Source organism: Falco punctatus (assembly GCF_963210335.1).
Source record: "Falco punctatus genome assembly, chromosome: 4".
NCBI lineage: Eukaryota > Metazoa > Chordata > Aves > Falconiformes > Falconidae > Falco > Falco punctatus.
In genome coordinates this window covers 84842733-84867402 of record NC_137583.1, presented here as the reverse complement: position 1 = coordinate 84867402, position 24670 = coordinate 84842733, and the positions used below count along the sequence as shown (strand labels likewise).

The window sequence follows — 24670 nt, the reverse complement described above, 5'->3', positions numbered from 1 at the left end:
GTGTGGGCAGAATGATCTTGGGTTTGCACCTGTCTAAGTGGTCCCACGCCCTGAAATCAAAACACATCTTCACAAATACAGCCTCCTAAATCAAAAGTTTATCCGTGTTGTCTGTTAAGCTGAACAAAGGGCAGACTGCATTTCTTCTTGAAAAGTAAGAAGCCGCTGCATAATGTCTAATGAACAGGACTGGAGTGGGAGATGGACAAGCTGTAAGAACTAAGCTGCTCTCTTCCTGCTAACGTCAGTAGAGAAACACTCTAATGCAAGGATCATTGTTAGCATAGTGCTCCACTGCTGGAAGTGATAACACAAAAAACCCCACCAATTCAGAGCCCATGCTAGTCCCAGCAACAACCCTCTTTTCCCCACTGCTACCTTAATAGAGGTGATGGTATAACCATTTAGTTGTCCTTGATCTCCTGCCCACTGTAAGCCAAATGAGGATCTGTTTATAAGAATAGAGAGGCATGTATTATTTGCAATCTAAAAGGGGCCTGGATCACCTTCCATTTTAAAGTGGTAAAAAATCCATTTTAAAAAAGGGATCTTTGAGAGGAGCCAGTGAGATTGGTTAGACAAAGAAAAACATCATAGGAACAAACCCATGTGGCACTATTTCTTTGACACAATGAAGGCCCACAAGGGACCAAATGACGCCCAGGGTTTGCAGCCCATGTTTCACTGAACCACATCTGAAACTACCAAAGGGAAAACAACTCCCGAAAACAAACAGATCTGGAGGCAGATAGAAAAATAAGGAGATCACAACATGCATTCAGAATTTTTGATAAAGGAAGAAGATCAGCAGTTTGTCTGTTTGCACACATACTTGGTACGGTGAAGTACCTGCTCGCTCTACTGGCCTTGCCACATACAAGCTGGGATGCTCTGTCAGGGGAGAAAAGAATCCGCTTCCACTGGGCCTTTTGTAAGGCTTGTAGTAGGTACAGAGCAGCAAAGTGGCTCTTACAGAACACTGTACAGCTTCCAAGCACAATGCTGCTTGACGTACAGAAAGACCACACTTGCTATTCTTAGAAAGGGACCAAGGATATGAGGCCTGGATTAAGCAGAGCTCTTCTCCTTGTCCTTTTCAAATTCACACAGAAGTAAACAAACATCAAGTCCCAAGTAATGTGAGCCGGATACTTCTATAGTACCACCTCATCACAACTGCTTTTTCAGAGCCTGCTGTTGTATTTACAGACTCCCTTTCTTCCTTCTCCCAGCCTGCTTCCCCCTTCTTCCCAGCAGAAGCAATGACATTTGTATGCAGTCTAGTCTAAACTGGCAGCTTTTGTATTTTGCATTTTCATTTCCGTATTGCTCTAAAAGGATTGTTCAGTTCCGCATAAAATGTTCTTACCATTCCAGGTGATTTTCAACAAAGGCAGACATGGGGCTGATCTGTACAGTGTAAGTGTCGTTGGCTGAATACTCAAACAGCCCGTAATAGGGATTGAAGAGCTCCTGAGACAGAAGGAAGAAGAATTCTCGGGAGGGGCCACTGTAGTCCAACCTGGAAAGGAAAAGGTAAGAAAGATAAAATGAGTCTCACTCCCATTTGAGCGAATTTTCTGGGTTTTGCCGACATTGGCTGCTGTCTAACACCTACCCTGTGGCAGCCACGTGTTTCTAACATGGTGTACCCCTCCTTTCAAAACTTGGTTCTGAGCCCTGAACAAGTCATGGTGCTGAACCTTCACCAGCATCCAGGCTGATCTGGGAGGAATCATAACTCAGACACATCCCTTAAGTAGTTTCTTTTCCTTTGTTCCAAAGGCTTAGTAAATCAGAGGTACAAAGTTTTTTAGCATTTTCGTGGGTGGGTTTGACCTGCCTATGAACACCTGGGTTCACAGCCCAGACAGCCCAGGCTGGAGCAGAAGTTGCTTTTACTCTCCTACACTGAGATGTAACCGAAGATACAATCCAGCTCCAAGGATGCTCTTAGCTAAAGGTAGAACCTGAAGGTCAATGCTGAACAAAAGCAAGGCCCATCAGAACTGTCTCTTAAGGTAGAATGGTGGTTCCTCAGTTGTTCCCTCTAAGCATTTCTACTTTTCTGAAAATTTCAAACACATGTGGTACATCTGAAGATCTGCTTTGCTGCTGCATGATTTTGCTCTGTAGAGTCACCTTTTTAACTTGTGCTTTTTTTTTTTTTCCCAACTCAAATTTAAATCAAGCTGTTTCCAATTATCTCAACTTGGGGAAAAAAAAAAAACCAAAAAACAACCCAAAAAAGCTTCACGAATGCATTAAATTCAACTGTGATGGATTTATTAAAAACAGAATGTCCTCTAATAGTGGTAGGTAGATTTTTCAACCTAAAATAAACGTACATGTAGCAAGCAATATGAACAGATGATTTGTAGCCATATGTCACGTGTGCCGGAAGATTTTCAGAGGTGGGCACTACTCCTTCTACTTAACAAATGTAAAGTGAGCAGAAAACTGCAGCTGGATCAGAATGTTCTGTCTTATGTTTGAAGTTATGGAAGCATAACCACAAGGTGTTGAATGATTGATCTGTGCAATTAGAAATGTGATAAAGGGCAGGCCAGCCCATCCTCCTCTGTTTCACTTCTGGAGATTCAGTACTTTTCTCTTTGAGGAGTTTTAGCTCTAGGATCATGTGGTGAGACTAAAGCCACAACAGCAAAAGGGGGTGGTAATAAGCCCACAAGAATCACTGGTGCTAGTCATTTAACAGATCTCTTCAATAGATATTAAAATACTGGGCTAAGCCTGATGATGACTGGAGTGAAGAACTATGAACAGCACTTGTTTGTATTCAAAAACCTCCAAAGGAGAGCCTAGGTATTGCATTTCTGGGCAACACATTAACTCGTCATAAAGACTTCACAGTTCATTTTTAATGACATTTTAGCTTTGAAACACATGGGAAGCTGTGTCCATACAGCATCAACTCTTCTTTTCAGTAGGGAATTGATATTTTGGAGTCCCTCCAGCAGAACCTGTATTAGCATTAAACAGCAGAAACCTTGGGGGAATGTATCTTCAGATGTAAATGAATCAGTGAAGAATGAATGAATTTGCAAATCAAATTGGTTTGTAATTTCTCCTGAGGACACCGTGCCACACACAGTAGAAGTTATTAGAGATGTGGAGAAAACAACATGACTTTGGCTAGTGTTAGCACACTAGAACGTTATTCAAAAATGCAAGCTGAAGTATGCTGCATGTTTATGCTTTACTTGCAAGCCAGAGGCAAAACCAGCTGTGAAAGACGACCTCTGTTAAATAATATTGCATCCACGGAGCATAAAAAGTAAGAGTTAAGAAAACCCCTGACACTGACGTCACTGAGTCACCCTCTGAGATTGGTGGCTTCTGTTTTCCACTGGACCTAACATGTCCCCAAAGTCACCTTGGCAGAAGCTCTTCACTTGACATGCGACCTCAGAGCTGACAGTGTCAGCAGCTGCTGGACACTCTGAGAGCTGCCCCAGAGCCTTACTGTTCTGGCACCTTTGGAACTGAAATCTTACCCATGTGGTTTTTTTGTAAAAAAAGAAACGTTATATGCAAAGCTATTGAAATACAATACATGCCCTTGTTATATGGAACACTGGAAATATGCACAATGGTCTTTCAATTATAAAAGCATGTGGATTAAGCCTCAATTACAACATAGCTCTTGAGGTGAGTGAGCCAGGGTGGCTTTGAAAGATTGTTTAGACTTGGAAAGAAAAGGTCAGGGGCTGGCTTTAATCACACAAGAATGGCTCCTGGATTTGAAAGGCTGGCAGAAGGTTTCCTGAGAAAAGGTCTTCATAAGACACTTCTATTACTTTCAGCTTCCAACTGGGTGAATTAAACTGTAAAGACTGAATGGTATTCACGTTTCTCACTTCAGCCAGAAACAAGAAGTCCACATATGGATAACAAATGGTCATTGGATGGCATGCAAAGCAAAAATTTTTGAAGCAAAACCAGATCCATTTTAAAGAGTTAGAGTAACAAAGGGGATAAAGGTCTGGTCTCTAATTACAGTCCTGAGACTGATTCGGTGTGTAAACATGGGTCTGTAGTTCAGTTTTGCCTTCCAGCCAGTCAAAATACCTATGGCAGCAAGAAGACATCAGATTTAACCACTTAAATTGTCACTTGGAGACATGTAGATGGAAGGTGCTATAGGAAAATGAAGCATTATTGCTATTGTTGTTTTTAACAAAGGTTTGAGCTGATTAAGATGAATCATTTACTCAGAGGTAAAACAAAACCAAAGAAGCATTACATAACAAGAGAATCTCAGCCTTAGTCAACAGCTACTTCAAAACTGATAGCATTTTGTGGTTCCCTACCCTTCCTCGCCAACAAACGTGACGTAGAGTTTGTTCCGCTGGAGCTCCTTGCGTGAATATGCCATTACCTGGTTGAAGGTGCCTTCCAGCAAGTGGTCACGCCGTATAATTAACCTGCAAAGGGAGGCAGAAATAAAGACCTAATGATTGAGTCTTGTGTGAGCCTGTGAGGCTGAGGGTAAGAGCTAGTAAAGAGAGATGTTCATTCTCAGAGAACTTAATGAAGTTGCATCCACTGGTGCACATGCTACTTGAACATTATGGGTTTTCAGTGAGTTGTCTCATTAGGCTTTTCCATATGCCTCAAAGGTGAACTTTTTCACAACGCTGTGATCAGGTTCAAAGAGCTGCTCTACCGCTAAGCGTCTCTGTAACACCCTCCGCGTACACATTGCTATGGCAGAAGGGGCTGTGAGTTTCCTGTATATACGAGGTCACAGCCTTCTGGGATTGGCCCCACACTCTTCCTGGATCTAATCCAGTGAATGCCCACAGAATTACTGCTTCTGTAGCAGGTAAGCAAAGGGAGTATCAACCTCTGTTTAGACAGTACACCTCTCACTCCTCCGCCAACCTCTAAAACGACTTAATGAATAGTACATTTCAACATCACCTGTGCAAGGAATCCCTCTTGTTCATGGACATTTTAAGACAGACATTCTAAAATGTATTTCGTGTGTGCCTTGAAGCCACTTAGCAGGACACCAAAAGTGATAACCAACGACTGACTCCCCAGCTCTGTGAGAATATTTTGATGATGATGTTTCCCTGGAATACATTGCTTGGCTTCACACTACTTTTGTCCACAACAGATGTGATTTGGTAGGAAGCCAACCCGATGCATAAATTCAACCAGATGCCCAGGAAATACCTTAGAAACACATAGTCCTTTGGCCAAGTTGGATAACTAGGTGGAGCACAAGTAGGTACAGACTCAAAAACCAACTAACAAGATGCCTGTAAAGCAAACCCCACAACCAAGTGACAGAGATCCCCAAAACACATGAAGAGAGGCACAAACCCCTCTAGTTCAACTTCAGGAGGGCTACCAACACAAAGAACCACAGAAAGTTAAACTGGCATATCTGGGCAAACTTCCGTAGGGTCATACTCTGGTCCTGAGTTATACTGATATGTAGATCCAAAGGACTGGGAGCCATTCCATCATTACAGTGGCGTAGATTTTAATAATCTTTGGTGGACATTTGCCTGAATGGATGGTTTTCCTACTAGAAAATTATAGGCAGGAACAGCAACGTCCCTGTTAAATAGGTAGGGAATGGGAGTGTAAGGCAATATCAATCTATACGAAATAACACTTTCACACAAAAACCTCTCAAAGGTCACACTTTTGCAGGACTTACTAAGACTTTATCTTGCCCTGATTGTTCATGTACAAAGTGCAATCTCTGGTGTGCTTCCCACTCCGAGTGCCTTCATTCATGGATAAAGATAAAAGACACCATGCCAGACTATTTGAGTGACTTGTCATAATACTCACTTAATTTTACCTGGACCTTGCCCATACCCTTTGGCTTCAAGTTTTCGATAGAAATTGCGCAGCTTGGCTTCAAAGTCCCTCCTGTATGGAGAAGGTGCTCTTGCACTTGCTCGCTGCAGCCCTGGTGGGAAAATGAACAGCATCCTAAAGTGTAAAGGGCTTTGAAATTTCCAAATCATGCAGCTGATGCTTCCAGACAGAACAGGCTAACAAATGCATGAGGAACTTTTTACAGGTATACATGGCATTCAGTATTATTTTTGTTCTACCTGGCATTAATGGAACTGTAAGTTCCTATCATTCAGTGACTGCAATGACTTCTAGGGGCTGTATCTTCTTCACTAAAAGAACTGTTAAGCTTGCCTTGTGTGAACCTGTGCGTTGCCTCAGCCTTTAACTGTGATCGATCTGAACGGAAATTCAAGGATCAGAAAGGCACGAGAAAGACTGACATGCATAACTCCCACTCACAGTCACTGCTATTTAGGTTTTCTTTCCCTTTTTTTAGAGCTCTCCCTCCTCTGCATCGTACAGGAGATCCCCTTACTTGGCAGGATTAAACCTCTGGAGCTCAAAGCAATGCTTCTCACTGGAGCCTAGCACCCTCACCAAGCTGGGAATCGGGTTTCCCTGTGTTAATCTGACTGTATATTAAACACTTCCAGCTATCAACACAAAACCCCTTTGTGGCATCAAGAAGGATTTGTGTCAGCAAGAAATGCTACATTTTCCTATTATGATTCACACATACAGCAGATTTTTAGCAATTTGGCACCTGTTTTGTTTTGAAGTCTGCATTTTCAAAGTAGCTGATCAGTCCTTTTGTATAAACAAGTGCCACGCATAAAGGGTCAAAGAATGGATCCATGAAATCCCATTTCCCTATCTCATTACAGAAGACAATAAAAACAAGCCCTTTTATGAGAAACCTGGCAGGAAGTCCTCCACAGGAAGGGAAAAAAAAAAAAGGAAAATCACATTCACTGGGAGCATAATTTATCGTGGTTGCCAGGAGGGAAGGACATTACTAATTGTCTCTGCTGGTGAAACAAAACGGAATATTTACATGCAGTGCAAAGAGAATCCCCTGCGATGCTTCTTTTCTTCTGTTAGACATCTCTTCCCCCAGGACATAAGAGAATGGGTGTTCTCATGGGCTATGTAACCAGTGGCAGAAAGAAGCAAGCAGACAGTATGTTGCCAGAAATGAGTATTTGCCCTTCTTGTCTTTTCACAAGAACAAGTAAAGACCAGTGCAGCTCCTTTAACATTCTCCTTAGTCATGTTGTCACCAAATACTTAGACTTTTGTCTTGCAGGAGACTTATGACCTGTCCTGACGTAGAGGAGGGGAACTGTATCAGCAATGGTGTTAAAACTCACTGATGAAAATGGGACATTCTGACAAAACACTGCCCTCCTATAGACAAGGGTTCAGCATTTAAATTCTTCACATCAAAAAACCTTCTAATTTTCCACAGCCAGCTCCGAGATTTGAATGTCCCTTGTCCATTAATTTTGTTTGAAACCAGATAATTTAAATTAAGCTTGGCCAAAAATGGATTTCTTCAGATCACATTTCTGTCGGTTCTCTCAGAATGGCCACTGGATGCAGCCATGCAGCCAGACTGCAGTGGAGGTAGTATATCTTGGCAAAAGGGAGACATTAGCTCCTCAGATTTCTATAGCATAAACAATAACCACAGAGACATGCCACAGCTGGAAATAACCTTCTCAGACAGCAGGGCTTTCTGGAAAATATGAATCCTGTCAAACCTAAGTTAATGGGCTCAACACGGGAGGTCAGACTAGATCATCAAGATGATCCCCTCAGGTCTTAAAATAGATGAGTCTTGGGAAGAAAAGTCTTTGGAATACCGAGTGGAGGAGACTGAACTTTAAAGGAGCACTGGAAGTATTGCAATACATCTTTGATTTGGAAGGTGCTCTTCGCTCCTATCACAGAATATGAATGTGCTTCCATGTCAGTGAGTTATATTTGGAGTGCACCATTCCCATATCCTAATCCTTTCCAACTACATAAACAGCAGGAAAATACCTTCTTCCATATGGGCAATTTCTGATCTATGTGTTTCAGCTACTGTAAACATTTCAACAGATACGTAACAGCAATGGCAATTGATCCAGCAAAAAAGCAGCCGGGGTCAGATTAAGAGTGAGCACTGGAATTAGCAGGCTGGCAGCTGATGGCAGCTCTGAATCTGCTCCTTTGTATCTATTAGGAGAAATACCACAAATGCAAGATTTTGTATTGTTTTCCCCATTCCTTTACCTGGAGAATTCTGGGGTGATGAACAGGGTGAGCAACGAGGAGAGAAACTATAACCAGGATGGAAGGCAGCCTGCAGTGGTATGTAGGACATAATATCCTCTTCAAAAAGGCTGCATGGAAAAAGTGACAGGAAGAGATTTTGTTCACATTCATTACATGAAGGAATATAAATATGCAGTATGGTGCAAGTCTGCTGCGGTCAGAATTTTGGGTGCATCTCTGAGCTTACAGATTCATAAAATCCACAGGTTTACCACATCAGGCATGGTCACCAGTAACAAAGAACAACAAAATGAATTTTATTAGATGCTTCATGCTAACACACTGGCTCAATCTGCTGATAGAGAGTAATGACCCAAGGCTATATAGTAAACAGGGGCAACTTCAACGCATTAGCAGTCAGAAGCAAAGATACACACATCTGTCTCTCAGGTTGTTTTTCTTGGGTTATACATTTTCATATAGCTCAGCTCTTTGACCATTCAGATTAAGTTGAGGGGAATAAGCTGTAAACTTCATGCATTAGGCAGTGCTAAGCATACCAAAACCACCTGGCTAATGCAATGGTTTCCATGGAAGAACAGGACAACAAAATAAGTCCCTATCTGTGCTGAACAAAAGTAGCTAGTGCCCAAAGACCAAGCTCTCTGGTCCTAATAAAAACTGAAGCCTTATCTAGGTTACCCAAGCAATGCTCACTGCACTGTACATCGAGGTTTTATTAGTGTGACATGGTCCTGCATGTGTGGGCAGCACTGCTGTGGTAAAACCAGAAATTTCATGATCAGTTACATTAGTCATTTGTACTGAGAAAGACAAGGTTTTTCCTTTTTTTTTTTTTTAAAAAAAAAAAAAGGAAACAAGAATTTTTCCACTAAAAGGAAACATCTTGACCTGATTCTTTTTTATCTGCTACCTGACAGTAACAGCTACATTGACTGAGCTGGCTGGGGACAGAGTTTACTGCACTGATGGAGGCTGCCTTTCAGGAAGTAACAGTTGACAGATATACTCTGGCTGTATTATTTTGGGTAACTATCAGTAAAAATGAATTCTACTCTAATTACAAATGACCCGGAAGACTTAATAAAATCTTTTCAATTATGCTGAGAAAAAGCCAGCCAGCTTCTCTGGTACCATAAGTAATTACATAATGCTTTTGATCAAATTGATTACCTCAGCAGAATTACTAAATCTGCATCACAAGACAACTTTTCAAGCCCATGTGTACCCTCTGTCCGAATGTAATGGATCTTCTCCCTGAAACATAAATGGTATCATTGAGAAGAAAGAGAAAGAAGAAAACCTGCCACTATCAAGGCGTGAACCATGCACACAGTTGTTATTCCTTGGTATTTTGCCAGTTCCCATTTCTCTCCTTACAAAAATGGCAAACAACTGCCTGATTCATTCTCTAATCTCACTAACAAACTTGAAAAAAATATCTATTTATGTCACTCAGTTCCCTGATACAAAAGCAAGAGATTTTATACTATATTTTAGAAAACAGAGTGATTCTTAGTCCTACAAGCGCATGTGTAGTGCTAAGGTCACTGACAGACAGACTTTTTGTTTAAGGCTGCAACTAATATACCACCTTTCATTAAGAGAATTTCACATCATACCACTTCCTTTACCTCTGTCAGTTCTATCTGGCAAAAAACACTCTAACATATATTTGATATTAAATGATCACATAGATGTTATACAGTACATGTGTAAAATCATACAGTTTGTTGTTTACAGGAATGCTAATAAGGAATGGGAAACAGGCTAGGATCCTACCAGCAGATGAGGATAATGGAGATGGAGATCTACACCCCAAGTCTGTCAGTGTGCTTCTAAAGCATATTGCAGTGTCCAAGAATATTTATTCTAGCATCAAGTCAAGGTTGTGCTTTAGCACCTTGCTGGGTGAGGCTGCAATGTATTGCAGAATCAAGCCCTGTAAGAGATGGACATTTGTCTCCTACGAATTTGCTTAATACATGCTGTATGAGTGTGAGGCGGTAGCTTGGGATCACTCCTGACATAAGGTATAATCAAAGCAATGACCCGGAGGCGAAGGGCTCAATATCCTGTTACAAATCTCATTATGCACTGGCTAAGCTGTCTAGTCCCTATCACTAGTCAATTTTGTTCTCTGCTCAAAAGGAGATAAAAGCCACATCTGTTCTCTGAGAAATGAGAATTCAAACTACAGGTGAGAAAAAAAATTAGTCTGGAATAATTTGATGGTGAAGACAAAAAATTCTCAGTTACAGAAATGTACATCATGAATACCGGGAGCATTTTTCATTCTGTCTCCCTCATTTTATTTGAATGCATTAATTCCTCCAGGAAGGAAGTCTAATCCTTACACCCAAAGAACTCTTTGTCTGGCTCTCACAGGTAAGCTGCCAGCCAGTAAGACTATCAGCAGGAATTGTGCTGCAGGACCTTGAAGGCTCTCCCCTTGCTCTTCCTCCCCTCCCCCGCCAGTCCCACAGCCACGTCTTTTACTGCGCAGTACGAACTAGATTCTTGGTCAAACTCTTAGCTGGTGCACACTGGCATTGCTGAGGCTGACTAACGCCAGCTTAGGTTCCTGGCCAACACAATTAATTTAACTTTTGGAATTAGAATGAGTTTAAACTGTAATGGCTTTTGGTTCTGTTTTTTTTTTTTTAATTTTATTTTATTTGTTTTTTAAACCTATTAGGAAAGGAATGGGCATAAGAAAAAGAAAGATACAGTTTAATTACTTTGGAAAGAAGTACCATTAAGTCATATGTGAGAAAGATTAAAGACAAGAGTACAATTTACTTCATAATGTTCCTATTTCTTTACAAAATCTATGGTGACTATGTCCATGCATGGGTGTAAATCCATCCATTAAGTAAAATCCTGGTTCTGCTGAAGTTATGGGGGTTTTGCTGCTGACTTCCATCCAAACACAATGTTACCCCTATCTTCTGAAATGCATAGCTGCTGCTACTCAGTAATACTTAGAATGGAAATGTCACTGTTCGCCCATAGTTATTTTGGTTCTTTTTCCTTCCTGAGTGTCTGTGGAAAATAACTACGGTGACTACAGAGATTCTGGTGGTCCACACGAACACTTTAATGGTGACAGTTCCATAGGGGCTTAAGTTCATCTTCTGTACTACAGTTACTAGAATTTTTCCCCCACTCTACAAGAAATCATTCCTGGAACTTGGTTTCAGCAGTCTGGAAAAAAGTGGTACCTGAGTGCATGGTTTCTGGCCAAGCTGGGCTGACGCTCCTGCAGCATCTCAAAAATGTTGGGTTGGCGTAGAAATGCAACAATCTTGTCATTGTAAGCTGGAAAATGGGCGGGGGGGGGGGGGGGGGGAAAGTACAGAGACTTTATTGACCATTGTCACAATGACTGTGCAGGGGCACACTGGCTGCACTGCTAGTGAGGCACAGGGCAACACAAGGTAGTGCATGCGGTTGGTGAGGAGTTCTAAAAAGCATCTTTGTGAGCACGGCTTTGAACTTTGCTTACCCAGAGGTAATGTCTCATGATGGTGCTGGTTTCGAATAGCTGTTACGAGACTATTGCCTGGTCTGGCCAACAGAGTAACTCCTCTGTTTCGAGAGACTTCGGAGGCCTACAACATCAGAGAAAAGGGAAAGAATGATCAAACCTGACCATCAGCAGCACATCAGGCCATAAAGAGGCTTCTCATCTTTACTTCTGTGACCTTTGGAATGGTCCATGATGCTGACTGACGGAAGGACAGAAAGCTTGCATGAAAATTATAGCTTTATACTTTAGTCAAAATAGGCAGGTAATTCTCTGCTTCTAAATGGAGGGCCACCATCATCCACCGCTACCACACCTCTTTGATACTGCAGCGAAGGCACTAGAATCCAGAAGTAAATGCAAGTGAATATAAGTATTGCAGTGAGGGAGTTCTTTGGCTGAATGAAAGCAAGATCTCTGTAATATCATAAAGTCTGTTCTAGCGTAACTTGGTACAGTTCAAGGTTTTTACAGCAATGTTAATATGAGAAAAGAAAAAAAAACACCCCACAACACTGCAACAAGTTCATGCAACACTGCTGAAGGGAATTTTAAAATTAGAAATATTTAAAATTTAAAAATAGAAATTAAATGAGGAAGTAAATACCTATGTAGATCACAGATCAACGAACTATATCATCACAAAAGGAGGGTGCCTAACTTAAATAACCAGAAATAGAAGTTGAATTGCATACATTGAAAAAAGAACATAATCCAAAGAGCTGATAAAAAGTGTAGAAAGTATGAAATTTATCACTACTACTTAACTGAGTCACTTAAAGAATGTCACTGTTCTAAACACAGTATCCAGTGATAGGAATCGTGTCAGGAAGGCAGATACATTAAAAGGTGGGAAAACACTGAGGTTTGAGGATGTTAGAAGTCCTACAATGAGGTCTGGCAATCTGTCTTCAGTGAGGCATTACTTGCTGCCTAAGTCTTAGGAGACTTGTGCAAGCTGAGGGGAACCAACCCCTCTCTCTCATACGTGTTCCTCCGGAACACGGCCATGGTGAAGCCAACAGAGGAGCACTGCCACAAAATCACTGGGAGGATACCCTGTATCAGGTCAAGATGCATTAGGAATCCCAACTGACATTCTGCTGGCCTGCTAGCTGCTCCTTTCTCACTGCACAAATCGAAGTACTTGGCAATCACTTAAGGAAGAAATTGCCCCTACTCCAATATTTTAAATTATTAGGTCTGCATCCAAGCAAATGGTGCCAACCCATTTTCAGTGGTACAGCCAAATGCCAGGTCTTCCAACTGGATATAAATGAAAACTGAGAAGCTAAACGTGACTGGCAAGTTACCTTGGCAGCACCTAAAGCATAAAGGATTTATATGTAACAAGATACCAGTCAATGCACTTGACAGGTGTCAATACAGAGGTTAAATTGAAAACACAAAACTGCTGTGGGAGTGCACGGTGAATATTTTGCTCCATCATTCAATTACGATTTCACTTGCACCCATTTCATACTGATAGGCATCTGCTGACTACAAGAGAATAGTCATGATGTGCTAACCTTGGTCCAACCCTTCTCACCTTTGAAAACAGAAAGAACTTTCAAGCAGGTCACACACAATTCAGCAAGTCCCTTTGTGCTGTGCCAAATCTCCTGCCTTTGCCTCCTTCCCACCCCGTGGGCCAACTGGCATCACAAGTTTAGCTCAGGCTTAGGCAGCTTTCGCCCTGTGACCCAGGCATCCACCCTGGCAGGCACCATCTGGCCTTTCTGGCATTCACTCCATGCTGTGGAAGCAGGAGGAAATTGAGGCGCAAGAGATGCCCTGTAATCCATTGCCACAGTGGAGCTTCCCCAGCTTCTTGTAGAATGGGCTTGTATGGGAGCGTGGACAGTGGGTAAGCCTGTTTGTAAGGATGCTCTCTGACTCATCCTTGGCAAAGACAAATCCTATGCCCTTGTTGCTGGACATAGATTTACTGAAGAGAAGATAGGAAGGGGGAAAGGGAGGAGAAACAGAGGAGTTAAACACCCATCTCCCATAAAAATTGGCACCAGCTGGTATTTGCGGGTCACTTGGGAGCACATGGTACTTCTGGCCAGCCTGGGGCTGGATCCTCCCCTTGTTCTTTTTTGTTCTTTTTTCTTTTGGCTAGCTTTCCAGTGCTGCTGAGTTGTGTGCCTGAACATATTTCTCCTAAAGCAAGAATTCTGAAAGAAAACATGTCTAAAGCCCATGAAAAGAAACCTTCACTCCCCTCTTCCCTTCTTCCCAATTCAGATTTAACAGCTGAAGTCATCTAGATTGTACGAATCCAGTTCTGTATGCACCTTAACATAGTAAAATGCACACTCTGTGGTGCTGTGCTTCTCTTCAACACCATCATTAGGCGTTGCTAATGCTGTGTTTGGATCATAGTCTTTACACATTTACTCCTCTAAGCAATTTTTCTCTGGCAACACAACAGGAAAATTCCCAGCCGTCTAATTAACTTCCATTTTGCTAACACTCCTCTTTCCAATCTTTTAGCTAATATAGTACAATTGATTGCTCCAATTCAGTGTTTACTCACAATCCCCTTGTCTACTTTGACTTTCTAATTGAATCATTAATTTAGATTAGCGCATTACTCTCTAAATAAAAAAAAGTGAATTAAAAAAAAAAAAGACTGCCCCTCTAACAATTTAGTGACCTGGTTCATCTAGTGCACGGTAATCTGACAGATTTATGGCAGGGCTTAACAGCTTGGCAATTGATATCGGGATGTTGCAACCAGAGTGGAGAGTCCAGACTATCACAGGAGCCTTTCAATGATATAATACCCTTTCCTGGGTTCTGTATCACTGCTGGATTTGGGAGGCTCCTGCCTGTTTAATCCTGCTATTTGCTTGTTGCACTTTGGGTCAGTAAGTGGATTTACATATTCCAGTACCTCCTCTGCTTTTCTTGCTAACCAGAAATTCTTGCCTCTCCATTATGGATGCCTGTTTCTTTCTTCTTTTTGTCTTTAATATCTCTACCCTGTAATCATGCATGCTGATTCCCACTGCAGATGGGAAGCCCCTTAGAGGGAATAGAAAGTGCTCCTGACCTGTTCTGTTCATAGCAGTGGCAGAGGGGAACAAACACAGTGACCTAGGTTCTTTTAGTTCCCGACGGCCAGGACAGCTACCTGAACTTTACTGTTAAAAATCTGGTAACCAAGAGTAGCATCAACCACCTTTTTCCTGTAAAAGATTGATAACCTTAAAGAAGTGCTTACACAAGCATCTGTAGCATTTTGGTCAAATTTATATATAACACCATTTAAAATCAAGAGTCTACTCAGGTGGATATCAAAAGATTTTACAGAGGTCCTTCCTTTAGAAGAATACTTCAACATGAAGAAAAGAATAAATATTACCAATTAGTTTATGAAATGGATGCTTTCTTTCTCAGAAAAGGGAAATGGAGTACTATTATGTGCACAGATACTTTTTTAAGACACAGCCCACCACACAGAGATTAAGGGAAAAAGGGCAGTTTTAATCTCCACTTGGTCTGTTAACAGTTGGGGTAGGCCTTGAATAAAAGTACTTGGAAGCAACAGCCAGCCTTCTATAGAAGCTGTGCAATTGCTATTTCCATTCTCTACTGAGAATGAATTTCATATGTCGTAAAGCAAATTGCCATATTTGAGAAAGCACATTTTAATGTTCCAGTTTCATGAGGGAGTTTTAAAATTATGTTTGAAATACTAAAAATCAATTCTTTATTAGTATTGTAAGGCACTCTGTTCAACAACACAGGAATCAAGGCCACATTTTGATAAGCCAAAAGGATTCAGAAAATCCATGGATGTCATAGGAGGGAGGGAAGAAGATTACTGTCTTTACTTCGGCACCACAGCTTACTCACTGCACTGCCCCTGGCTAGGGAGCTCGGAAACTTGCTGATGATTAAGACAGAACTGGCTTTTGCACTGTGTTTTGGCCTGAAATTATAAAGAAATGTAGACCCAATGCCCATGTAATCATTAGTTCCTATGGTTAACTATTCCCGCTGAATTTCAACCCTGCCTTATTTTGATGGAATTGGTTGGCTTTTACTACCAAAACTTAGTTCTTGTAATGCCTGTGTCTCCTAGATTAAACAGATCTTTCTATTAATTTTCTAAGAATTCCAGACATTACATTTGTCTTCCTGTCCACTGTTGAGTACTGAGATGAAAATTTCTTAGAACTATAATGATTTCTTTATGATGACTCAGCTATGAGCCATCTCTGAATGTGTGAACTTGTGGCACTTTTTTTTCCCCACTTTGGGCTCACCTGCTTATGATTTCTGTCTGCTTTTTCCTCAACTGATCAATCACTCAGTGTCACAAAGTCCCTGGGAAGTCCACATGACACTCATTTTGGCACTTGGGCATGATATCAGGTGTGTGTGCCAAGGCAGGGGACAGAGTTTTTCCTCTCATTGCCCTAGCTCTTTTCTATACCCTCTGGCACCCGCAAGCAATCAGGACTGAAGCTGCACTGTTCTGCTCTCCTTCTCTCCTTCAGGCTCGTTTGACATCTGTACAGAATATACAAAACTGGTGGTTGTCTTTCTTGGTCCTTCAGTACTGTCCTGGTGACAGATTCCAGAGGCCACACCACCTGCTCAGCAAAGAAACCAGCTGGACTGCAGACAGCTGACACATGGCCAGGACAAAGCCCCAAGTGTGTCTCTACAGACATGATTTATAGGACAAAAGCACATCCAAATACACTTGGAAGAAATGGCACAGAACGTGGCTCTTAATAAATGGGCTGAGTTGCCAAGGGATGAATCTCTTCCTTGTAAATGGTGGGCTTTTAGGCACCGATCCAGAGTCCTTGGAAATCAATGGGAGTCCTTCCAGCAGAGCAGGAGATAGTTCCAGAGGGGAAGCTACTGACTACGACAAGGATGCAGAAGCACTGTGGGACCTGGGCCACCAAGGCTGAGATGAAGATGCCAGCGCTGATGGCTCCCAAGACAGAAGGCCCTGTTTCACTGGCTGGTCAGGCCAAATCATTGGCCTCAATGAGCAGTTTACAATTTCCCTGATGAATCACTACCTAGAAAAGTACTCAATGCTTTTCACTCCCTTCCCTGCACTCAATATTCTGGGTTTATTGCAAATTGTTCTTTGCCAGCCTTGCCAGCACTTGCAAAACCAGTGTATTTTTTAGGCTAGGTCATCTGAGCTGCTCAGTGGTGCTTCTGTCCCTGACATAGTGAATTTGTGAGCAAGTCTCCAGGAAAGCATGGGCCCAAATATCAATCATCATGCAGGTGACCTTTACATTCATGACAGTAATTCAGTCACAACAGCAACACTGAGCTGCAGGCTGTTGGCAAAGTGAAGCTGCTAAGTTGGTGGGGAGATATGACTGAAACAGATCCACTGACACACTTCTATCTTCAGAAAACACATTGCCGTATTCACCCAAGACGGGGAAAACCTACCCAAGCTATTCACACCCGCTCTGCCTTTGGTCCTGAAGTACTGACCTCACACCCCAGCCAGCTCCTGATCCCAGCCCCATTTGGCAGTGGCAGGTGTTCAGGCTGGTCCTGCTGCAATAAACTTCAGTGTTAATTTCACAAGCATTTCTCTGGATGTTTTTCCAGCAGAGGAAGATCCTTTGGCCATCATACATCTCTACTCCTATTCAGCTTCAATCTTTACAAATCTTCAATCATATGGATTTCCTATATGAAGAATCTGATTGTCGGTATTTTTCTTCCTTAAATCCCCGATACAAACCCCGGATTTATGCTTCTAGCAATCCTGTCCATGGCCCTCAGTGAGAAAAATCATCCCCATGAAACACAGGAAAGATGTTTAATGTGATTGAAAGCTAGGGAGGCAAACCTCAACATACATCATAACACTACTGCTAAGGAGTATATCTTTTCAGAGCACAGTGTCACAGTGAGGAATGAAGAAACATACGAGGCTGCTGAAGTAACAGGCTATAAAAATAATGAATGACTTTACTAAAGCAAGACTAGGGTGTCAAATATGGATTCTTCTTTTCAAATCTATTTTGTCATCATTTCACTTTGGTTATTTAGCTTTACTTGTTTATTATTTTATTCTGAAAATGGTCAAAATATAAACCTTCATTATTAGCAAGCTCTGAGATAAACACTTCAGAAAGAAAAAAATGCCTTATTTCCTTTGGAAAAGAAAAATGCAAAAGACAGTCTGTTTAAACACACTTCAACGATAAGAAGTACTTTTACTACTGCAGAAGATTGCTGTCAAAAGTAACTGTATCGATACTAGCACAATTACCTCTCCAGCGCTGTAGCTACGAAGTCGCTGAAGATGTTGCCGGTGAGTCAGATGATTAGGGAGACGACCATTCTGCAGCGGGATCCTGGGATCTATGAAAGTGGTAGCACGGCTATTGTGGTCAACGAAGAAAGACTGAAACACACAGGAACAATGTTTTTTTGTAAGAAGACTGCCAACACTGTGATGGTATTGTGGGATCATGAAGTGAAAACCACTGGCAATCGTGTATCAGAAATACCCTGGTTAGGTCCAGTCCATAGAAGACACCTCCAAATCACAGGACTTTCTCAGTTGAAGCTAGAATAGCTCTTGGAAAATACTTGAAGCTACATAGGTCAAAATCACGTGCAATAGCCATGAAGTAAACAAGACATAAGAGAATAAAACTACTGGGGAACACTGCTTTAGCCTGTTTGGTGGTTCCAGCAGTCACTCAGCAAAGCTTCGTTGAAGGCAGAGACACTAACCTAAATTTTTCTGTAATGACAGACCTAAACTCTGGCTTCAACATTTTTGTTAGTGCAGTGCTGTCTTGGCTATGGTGTGATATTCCACAGAAAGCTAGAGGGTCACCACTGTGATTTTAAACACTTGTTATTGAAGCCTTTTCTGCTTCTAAAAGAACTGTTTGCTGCTTGTGTTGTTTAAACCAAATTTTCACCAATTTTGAGTCAAGAAGGAAGGAACCTTTAGTAATCCTGTAGTCTGATGCGCTGTGTTAAACGAGTGATTAGTTTTGTTGGCACTCTTACCTTGCCCTGCTGGTCAGTTTTTATCTCCCAGCCACGAGGAAGCTCCAGTCGGGTATCAGCAAACATGTTGATAAAATTTACTAGGTCTCTGTTGTGCTGATAGCGCTCGAAATTACGAGCATCTCTACGGATCTTCAGAATCATATGCTTCAAGCAGGTACTGTTAGTGAAGACTCGATAGGCACTCTACGAGATGGAAAACAGAAGTGAGGAAAACCAGTTCTGATGTCAAAACAACATACTTGGTTATTTCATGGGACATATGCCCAAAGAACTGAAACAAATCCTGTTAGAGTGAAGAATCACTTCCATCTCATTGTTTTGATTTGATGACTACTTTCCATGAACACCCAGAATTAAGAAATACAATCTGGAAAGGGAAACATCCCACATGTTATGCATAGTCAGCTTGTGCATAAACTGCTTTTCTAATGCACTCCAAAAAGACGGTCAGCTAAAACACCACACACTCAAGATGTACGTAGTTGTGCCTATTCCATTGCTTTCACCGGTCAACAGAAACCCCACCTGTGTGACTGGACGATGCCAGAGAGATGCAAAGACTGCTGTGAACACGTATTTATGCTATAATTCAAATCAAGATGTATATGATAAGATTCATGAACTTAAGAGGACTGCAGTGCAGATATCTACATCTAAGCATGCTACCTACCTTATTTATGGTCACTTTATAGCCACAGGACAGAAAGAGACACTTTCAATTGGCTGTTTTGAAAGGAGTCCTTTCCTAGAACTGAATTTTTGTTTCTGCAACGACTACAAAGCATGTCTGATGGAGATGTTTTCATGAGTCAGATGAATGCTACCCCTCAGGCAGCCAGTTGTATCTCACAATGGACATTAAATACACCTCTTAGAGGAACATGCCCTGATGCAGTTCTGAGTGAGTCGGTGCTGATCTCGTTGCAGAACAGGGACCACAGTGAACTGTATTTATTACCACAGTGTATTCAATGACAGAGCACCACAAAACACACTTGCGGTGACAACACCTTTTCTCACCCACAGGCTACTCTTGGGATCTTCTACTGCATGGAAAAAGCTACCCAAGACAGAGTAGGAAGCTTTACAAACATCTGCAACCCTTCTGAGCATTTCACTAGAGACAAAATGAGTGCATTGGTTCTGCTGGTCAGCCCAACGGATTTAATTACTCATTAGAGTAATAAAGGATCACAGGAGGACTCGCATCTCCAGTGAAGTGAGCCCCAGTGTGCGCACCTGTAATCTATTCAGAGAATCTGACCCAACAGCTTTAAATTCTCTGTTGCTCTGTACTTTTAATGCATGTAACCACTATAATTCAATTAAACATTTACAAGTACTATCTTTATTATTTAAGGATTTATTGTGGTGGTAGCACTGAGAAGAGAGTACTACTGCAGCACAGGGTCCCTAATTATGGCAAGAGTTAGTAAATGTTAAGAAATCACAGAGGTATGACCTCTGCCCTGAAGATATGATCTCATTATAACCCAGGAAAGCTTCATGGTCACATTTTGCTAAGATCCCAGCCTAGCCCATGACAGAAGTTGTATTTTGATCTAATGTGTGATCAATGATTGTGTGAGTATCCCTTAGCTGCACTAGGAAAACAAAAAAAGTAATGTAGTTTTATCTCTCCAAGGAAATAAAACATCTGAAAAATTAGAGCCTTTCTCTTTTAATTCTAACTGCTGGATAATATTTTCCAATCCCAACTTCATTGGCATAATTAATAGCTTGAAATTTTAATAGGGGCTTGTGGTTAAAATATTACAACCTTGTTAAGGCAAAAGTTATGTGGGCCATTATTTCTGTACAAGTGGAATCTGTATGACCATTTGACAGATGTTTCAATAGATTATTCTGGCTCTCATATTAGAGACAACTTTATAGGCTCAAACTAAAGGCCTCTCTTGGCTTTTTTTGTTTCAGTGAAAAATAAAATTGGCATTCAGTCTCTTGTGAGCTGTTCCTTACACTATGAAATCAGTTGCACATTTTGCAAACAACTATGCCAAATGAAAATGATACTGCTCCCAGCTATAAATCATTATCTATCACCCTGTCAATGGAAGAAATTACGTGCACCCCATAACCCAGTTCAGGTAATGTCAGATAAGTTAATATATCCCTTCCTCTGCAGGATTTCATGGGCAATAATTTCTGGCGGATGCTTGCAGATGGATATCTGGCTTCAATCCACAAAGCACCACAGCTAAAACTTGTTGTCTGTAGTTTAGCTAAAGACCTGTGCTGAGGAACTCTTGAAGTGTTTTACTTTGTTTTCCCTTCAAAAAGAAAGGTCATCCCTACCCAGAAATGGATGACTTTGCAAAGATTCAGAAGTCACATGCAGATGAACTACACTCAAGGTATGGAAAACCTGGACTGCATCTCCTTGTGAGATTTCCCTATCTGTTTCCTCCTGGTTGACCTATTGTTACATTTTATCCACTCCACACCGGGTTTGTAAAAACCATGCAGATTTATTGCATTAATGAGAGAAAAAAAGTTATTTGCATTCTGAAAATTAATTTTAATTCTTATTTTTTCCAAAATAGCTACACTGACTCAAGGCAGTATTTCTTTCACTGTATTATGCCCACACGCTTCTTGGGAGCATAAACTGCATGAGTTAACTTTTTCCCTTTTTCCTGAGACCTCTGGTATCCAAGTAAGATCTCTCAGGAACATTGCTCAAAAGGCAACAACCTCACACCCTGCAGCAACAGACAATGGAATCAACCAAGCTGAAACCAAGGCTTCCTGCTTATTCTGGAAGGATAATGTTAAAGAGCTTTTCTGTGCCAGGGAATTCCTTGTATGAGGCAGAATCCCAACAAGAGTCTCCTTGGAGCAGCCTGTCTGTACTGGCCCCAGCCTGGTCTGGTACTCAGAAAAGACCCCAAGTCATGCAATTCAAATTCACTGTGTTCTCCCCGACGACCTGAGGTGCAGCATTTGGATTCAGAAATCAGTTGTGTGAGAAAACAAATCATAATTACTCACATAGTTTGCATGCAGCACAGTGAAGAACTCAGGATTGGTGATGAACTTCACAGCTGGAGACTGCAGCAACAAGGTGATTTTTTGAGAATTCACAGGAGAAAGGGAACCTTCCCTCCTAATCTCTGGACAGAAAAAAAAAAAAAAAAAGCACAAAATCTTATTAACATAGTGGCAATTGCAGTCTATTATTTAACCTTTAATGAACACCTGCAAAAGTGACAGTATAAAAAACTCACTGTCCTGCCCGATGCACTTACCTTCATTGTATTTCCAAGACAAGCCTGCTGGCAAATTGGTAGACATCCTGCCCATGGTTAGTGATGCAGTGCTTACAGCAGCAGCGCAGGAGCCAGATGCTTTTCTGTACTGTATGTTATAAAACTGTGTCTATGATATAAAACATATCTACTGCTGTCTCTAAATATCAATGTGAATGCAACTGTTTTTACCAGCTGATGGTTTGGTTCAATCCCGTCACCCAGATCCTAACTGGTGATTTTAGAGAGATCTGATTTCCCAGTCCAGCCTGAGGGGTTCATCAGCAGAAAGCATTTAGTAGCAAGATTGGGTTGAGGAAGCCCCCTGGTCAGCCACTCACATCCACGCTGGTGCTGCAAAGCATTGCCCTTTACTTGTAATTGTATTATTTTTGGAAGGTCACGGGTTTGGGGACTCGTAGGGTACAGAAAACAAAAACAGACACAAAGGGATTATTTTTAATCTGTGTCAATTCATGAAGCACAGGAGCAGAACTAAGCATTTGAGAATGTAACTCTGTGGAGGTGGGAGGTCCTTGACCTTCTACAGCCACCAGAAAAATACTTCGTACTGTGGAATTACGGCTTGAGTGTGAAGTTCTGGCATTTTCAAATACAAGCCAACTTTTTAGTGGCAGTCCAAGGAAACTGGATGCAGACGTCATCAACAGAACCATACAGATTTAATCTTATCACTTTTTTTCTTCCTGCTAGACACATCATATTATTTTACCCACTTAAAACTGCACACTGGATCCAGTGCTGGAATTAAATTGATTTATACTGCTTTAGAATCTGGATTCATGTGACTAAATTGTATTCCTTCTGACCTTTTTAATTGAAATGAAAAGGCAAATAGCACATGTATGATACTGCAGCTTTTTCTTATATTAGTCTGGTTTACATCACCCTTTATCTTTTAATTCTTGACATTTTATATAATATTCACGTTTTCTCCTAAAAGCAAAACAATTATCTATAGCAAAAAACATTTCCTAATCTGTTAAGATGACATATATAATAGTCATTACCTCTTCGAAGTTAAAACAAAAATGTGGATGTTACATAATAGACTGACCTAAATACTTAATGGCTGCAATTCCTATTAAATTATTATTTTATTATGTAAGCTATGATAGTAAATGATTGTCCATATTACAAGTAATGACTACATTAGTTATAATTTAAATGCCAATAATACAATGTGTACCTCATTTCCTTTCCTGCTGCTAACAGAGAGGACTGGGTTCTCCCTATAAGATCCAGTGTAGGTAAAATGCTCCCGTAAATTGCAATACAAAGGACTGCGAAGAAACTTTGAATATCAAACATTGAACACTCTTGGTCAAAATTGATTTTTCAAACTAAAAACACCTAATGGATCAGGAAAACAAACAGACAAAATTGAGTGTTTTTCTAAACTTGTTAAAAAAACCTAAGTTAGTTCACTATTTCTCTGTGTAATTCTTCCTGTTCAACATGGAACATTAAGAAAATTCAAGCAGAGACTGTGTTGGTTCTTTCCCTTTGCCAATGCTATTTACAGAGGAATGGCAAAAGGATGGCAAGAAGTCAGGTTTATTTCCAGCAGACAATATAGAACACAAAGTTAGGTGGAGTCAGCAGTGGCCAAAAGGAAAAGAACTGGCTGTTCATTTTGGTGGTGCAAGTTCTCAGACAAAGCAGTTCATTGTTCTAAGTTGCATAGCGGGCACTAGTCTGCTGGTGTTTCTTGCCTGGTATGAACACTTAGGCTATGGTTTCACAAATGTTTTAAGAAAATATCAGTAGGACTACTACCAAAAAGAGCAGAAGAGTTCCCTTCCATCCCATCCCACCCTGGGTTCCCATTCTTCTCCTTTGCAGTGAGACTCATTCTTGTGTGATCATCTAATGAGTCAGATGAAAAAACCAATCTGGCTGTAAACTTATTTTTCAGTCAGGTTAGTTCGCTGCTCTGGTAAGGGGTCCTGTCACGTAAGTTAGTGATGAGTAAAAAGACAGCTTGCCTCCTGCAGTGGCAGCCCACGCTTAGATCAGCTCACAGGTATCACAAAATTGCAGCTTTATAAACACAAGTACACTTGATGCCAGGGCCACTGCAGGTGCCACCACATGGGCAAATGGCAGCACAGAAGCCGTGCCCGGACAGAACAAACTGCAGTGCCCCAAGATAAAAACCATATGGCAGCAAAACAAGACAGTTTCATTCTTGCAGCTAATAAGGAGAGTAAAAAACAGATGTCTTTTCCATTTTAATTTCAAATAGCCCTTTACTATAGTAAAAAAGCTTTGTCTGTCTTAGTAGTTGTTAAAAAAGAACGGAGGCCCTTTGTATCTAGCTTTGTACCTATAGCTTCAGGTCTAAAACCCACAGCCGCAAGTGTAAACCTCTTCTCTTTTAATTAGTTTTTGCAACCCGGTATAATAAAATTCTGGTCTCCTGTGGAAATGCAGCTTTCCCCAGAACTGAATGCCATCGCTGAATGGCCCCAACCATGCACTCAGTAGCTTTTGTCCCCATACCTGAGCTTGGCTGGGAAGGCTCTGCCTCGGAGTCACTTCCTCCTCCAGTGGGAACTCTCTCCACCCTGTTGTTTACTACAACATCATCTTCAGTCCGCTCGGTTGCAATAGTTCGCTGGATATTTTGGTAGCTACGTACATTCAGAGAAAGGAACAACAAGTTTTAGTTAACAGAAGA

At 41.2% G+C, this 24670-nt stretch overlaps 1 protein-coding gene across 1 annotated transcript in view; it reads right to left on the bottom strand.

The window, feature by feature from the left end:
• Window positions 1-24670, bottom strand: part of HECW1 (HECT, C2 and WW domain containing E3 ubiquitin protein ligase 1) — a 281613-nt gene that overhangs the window by 44323 nt on the left and 212620 nt on the right. The window contains exons 13-23 of the mRNA XM_080386066.1: window positions 24493-24623; window positions 21710-21831; window positions 18695-18880; window positions 17940-18074; window positions 11639-11744; window positions 11355-11451; window positions 9304-9387; window positions 8128-8237; window positions 5836-5956; window positions 4335-4448; window positions 1370-1522 (exon numbers count right to left, since the gene is read on the bottom strand). Coding sequence (XP_080242192.1) covers window positions 1370-1522; window positions 4335-4448; window positions 5836-5956; window positions 8128-8237; window positions 9304-9387; window positions 11355-11451; window positions 11639-11744; window positions 17940-18074; window positions 18695-18880; window positions 21710-21831; window positions 24493-24623 — 1359 coding nt within the window. The remainder of the gene's footprint in view (window positions 1-1369; window positions 1523-4334; window positions 4449-5835; window positions 5957-8127; window positions 8238-9303; window positions 9388-11354; window positions 11452-11638; window positions 11745-17939; window positions 18075-18694; window positions 18881-21709; window positions 21832-24492; window positions 24624-24670) is intronic.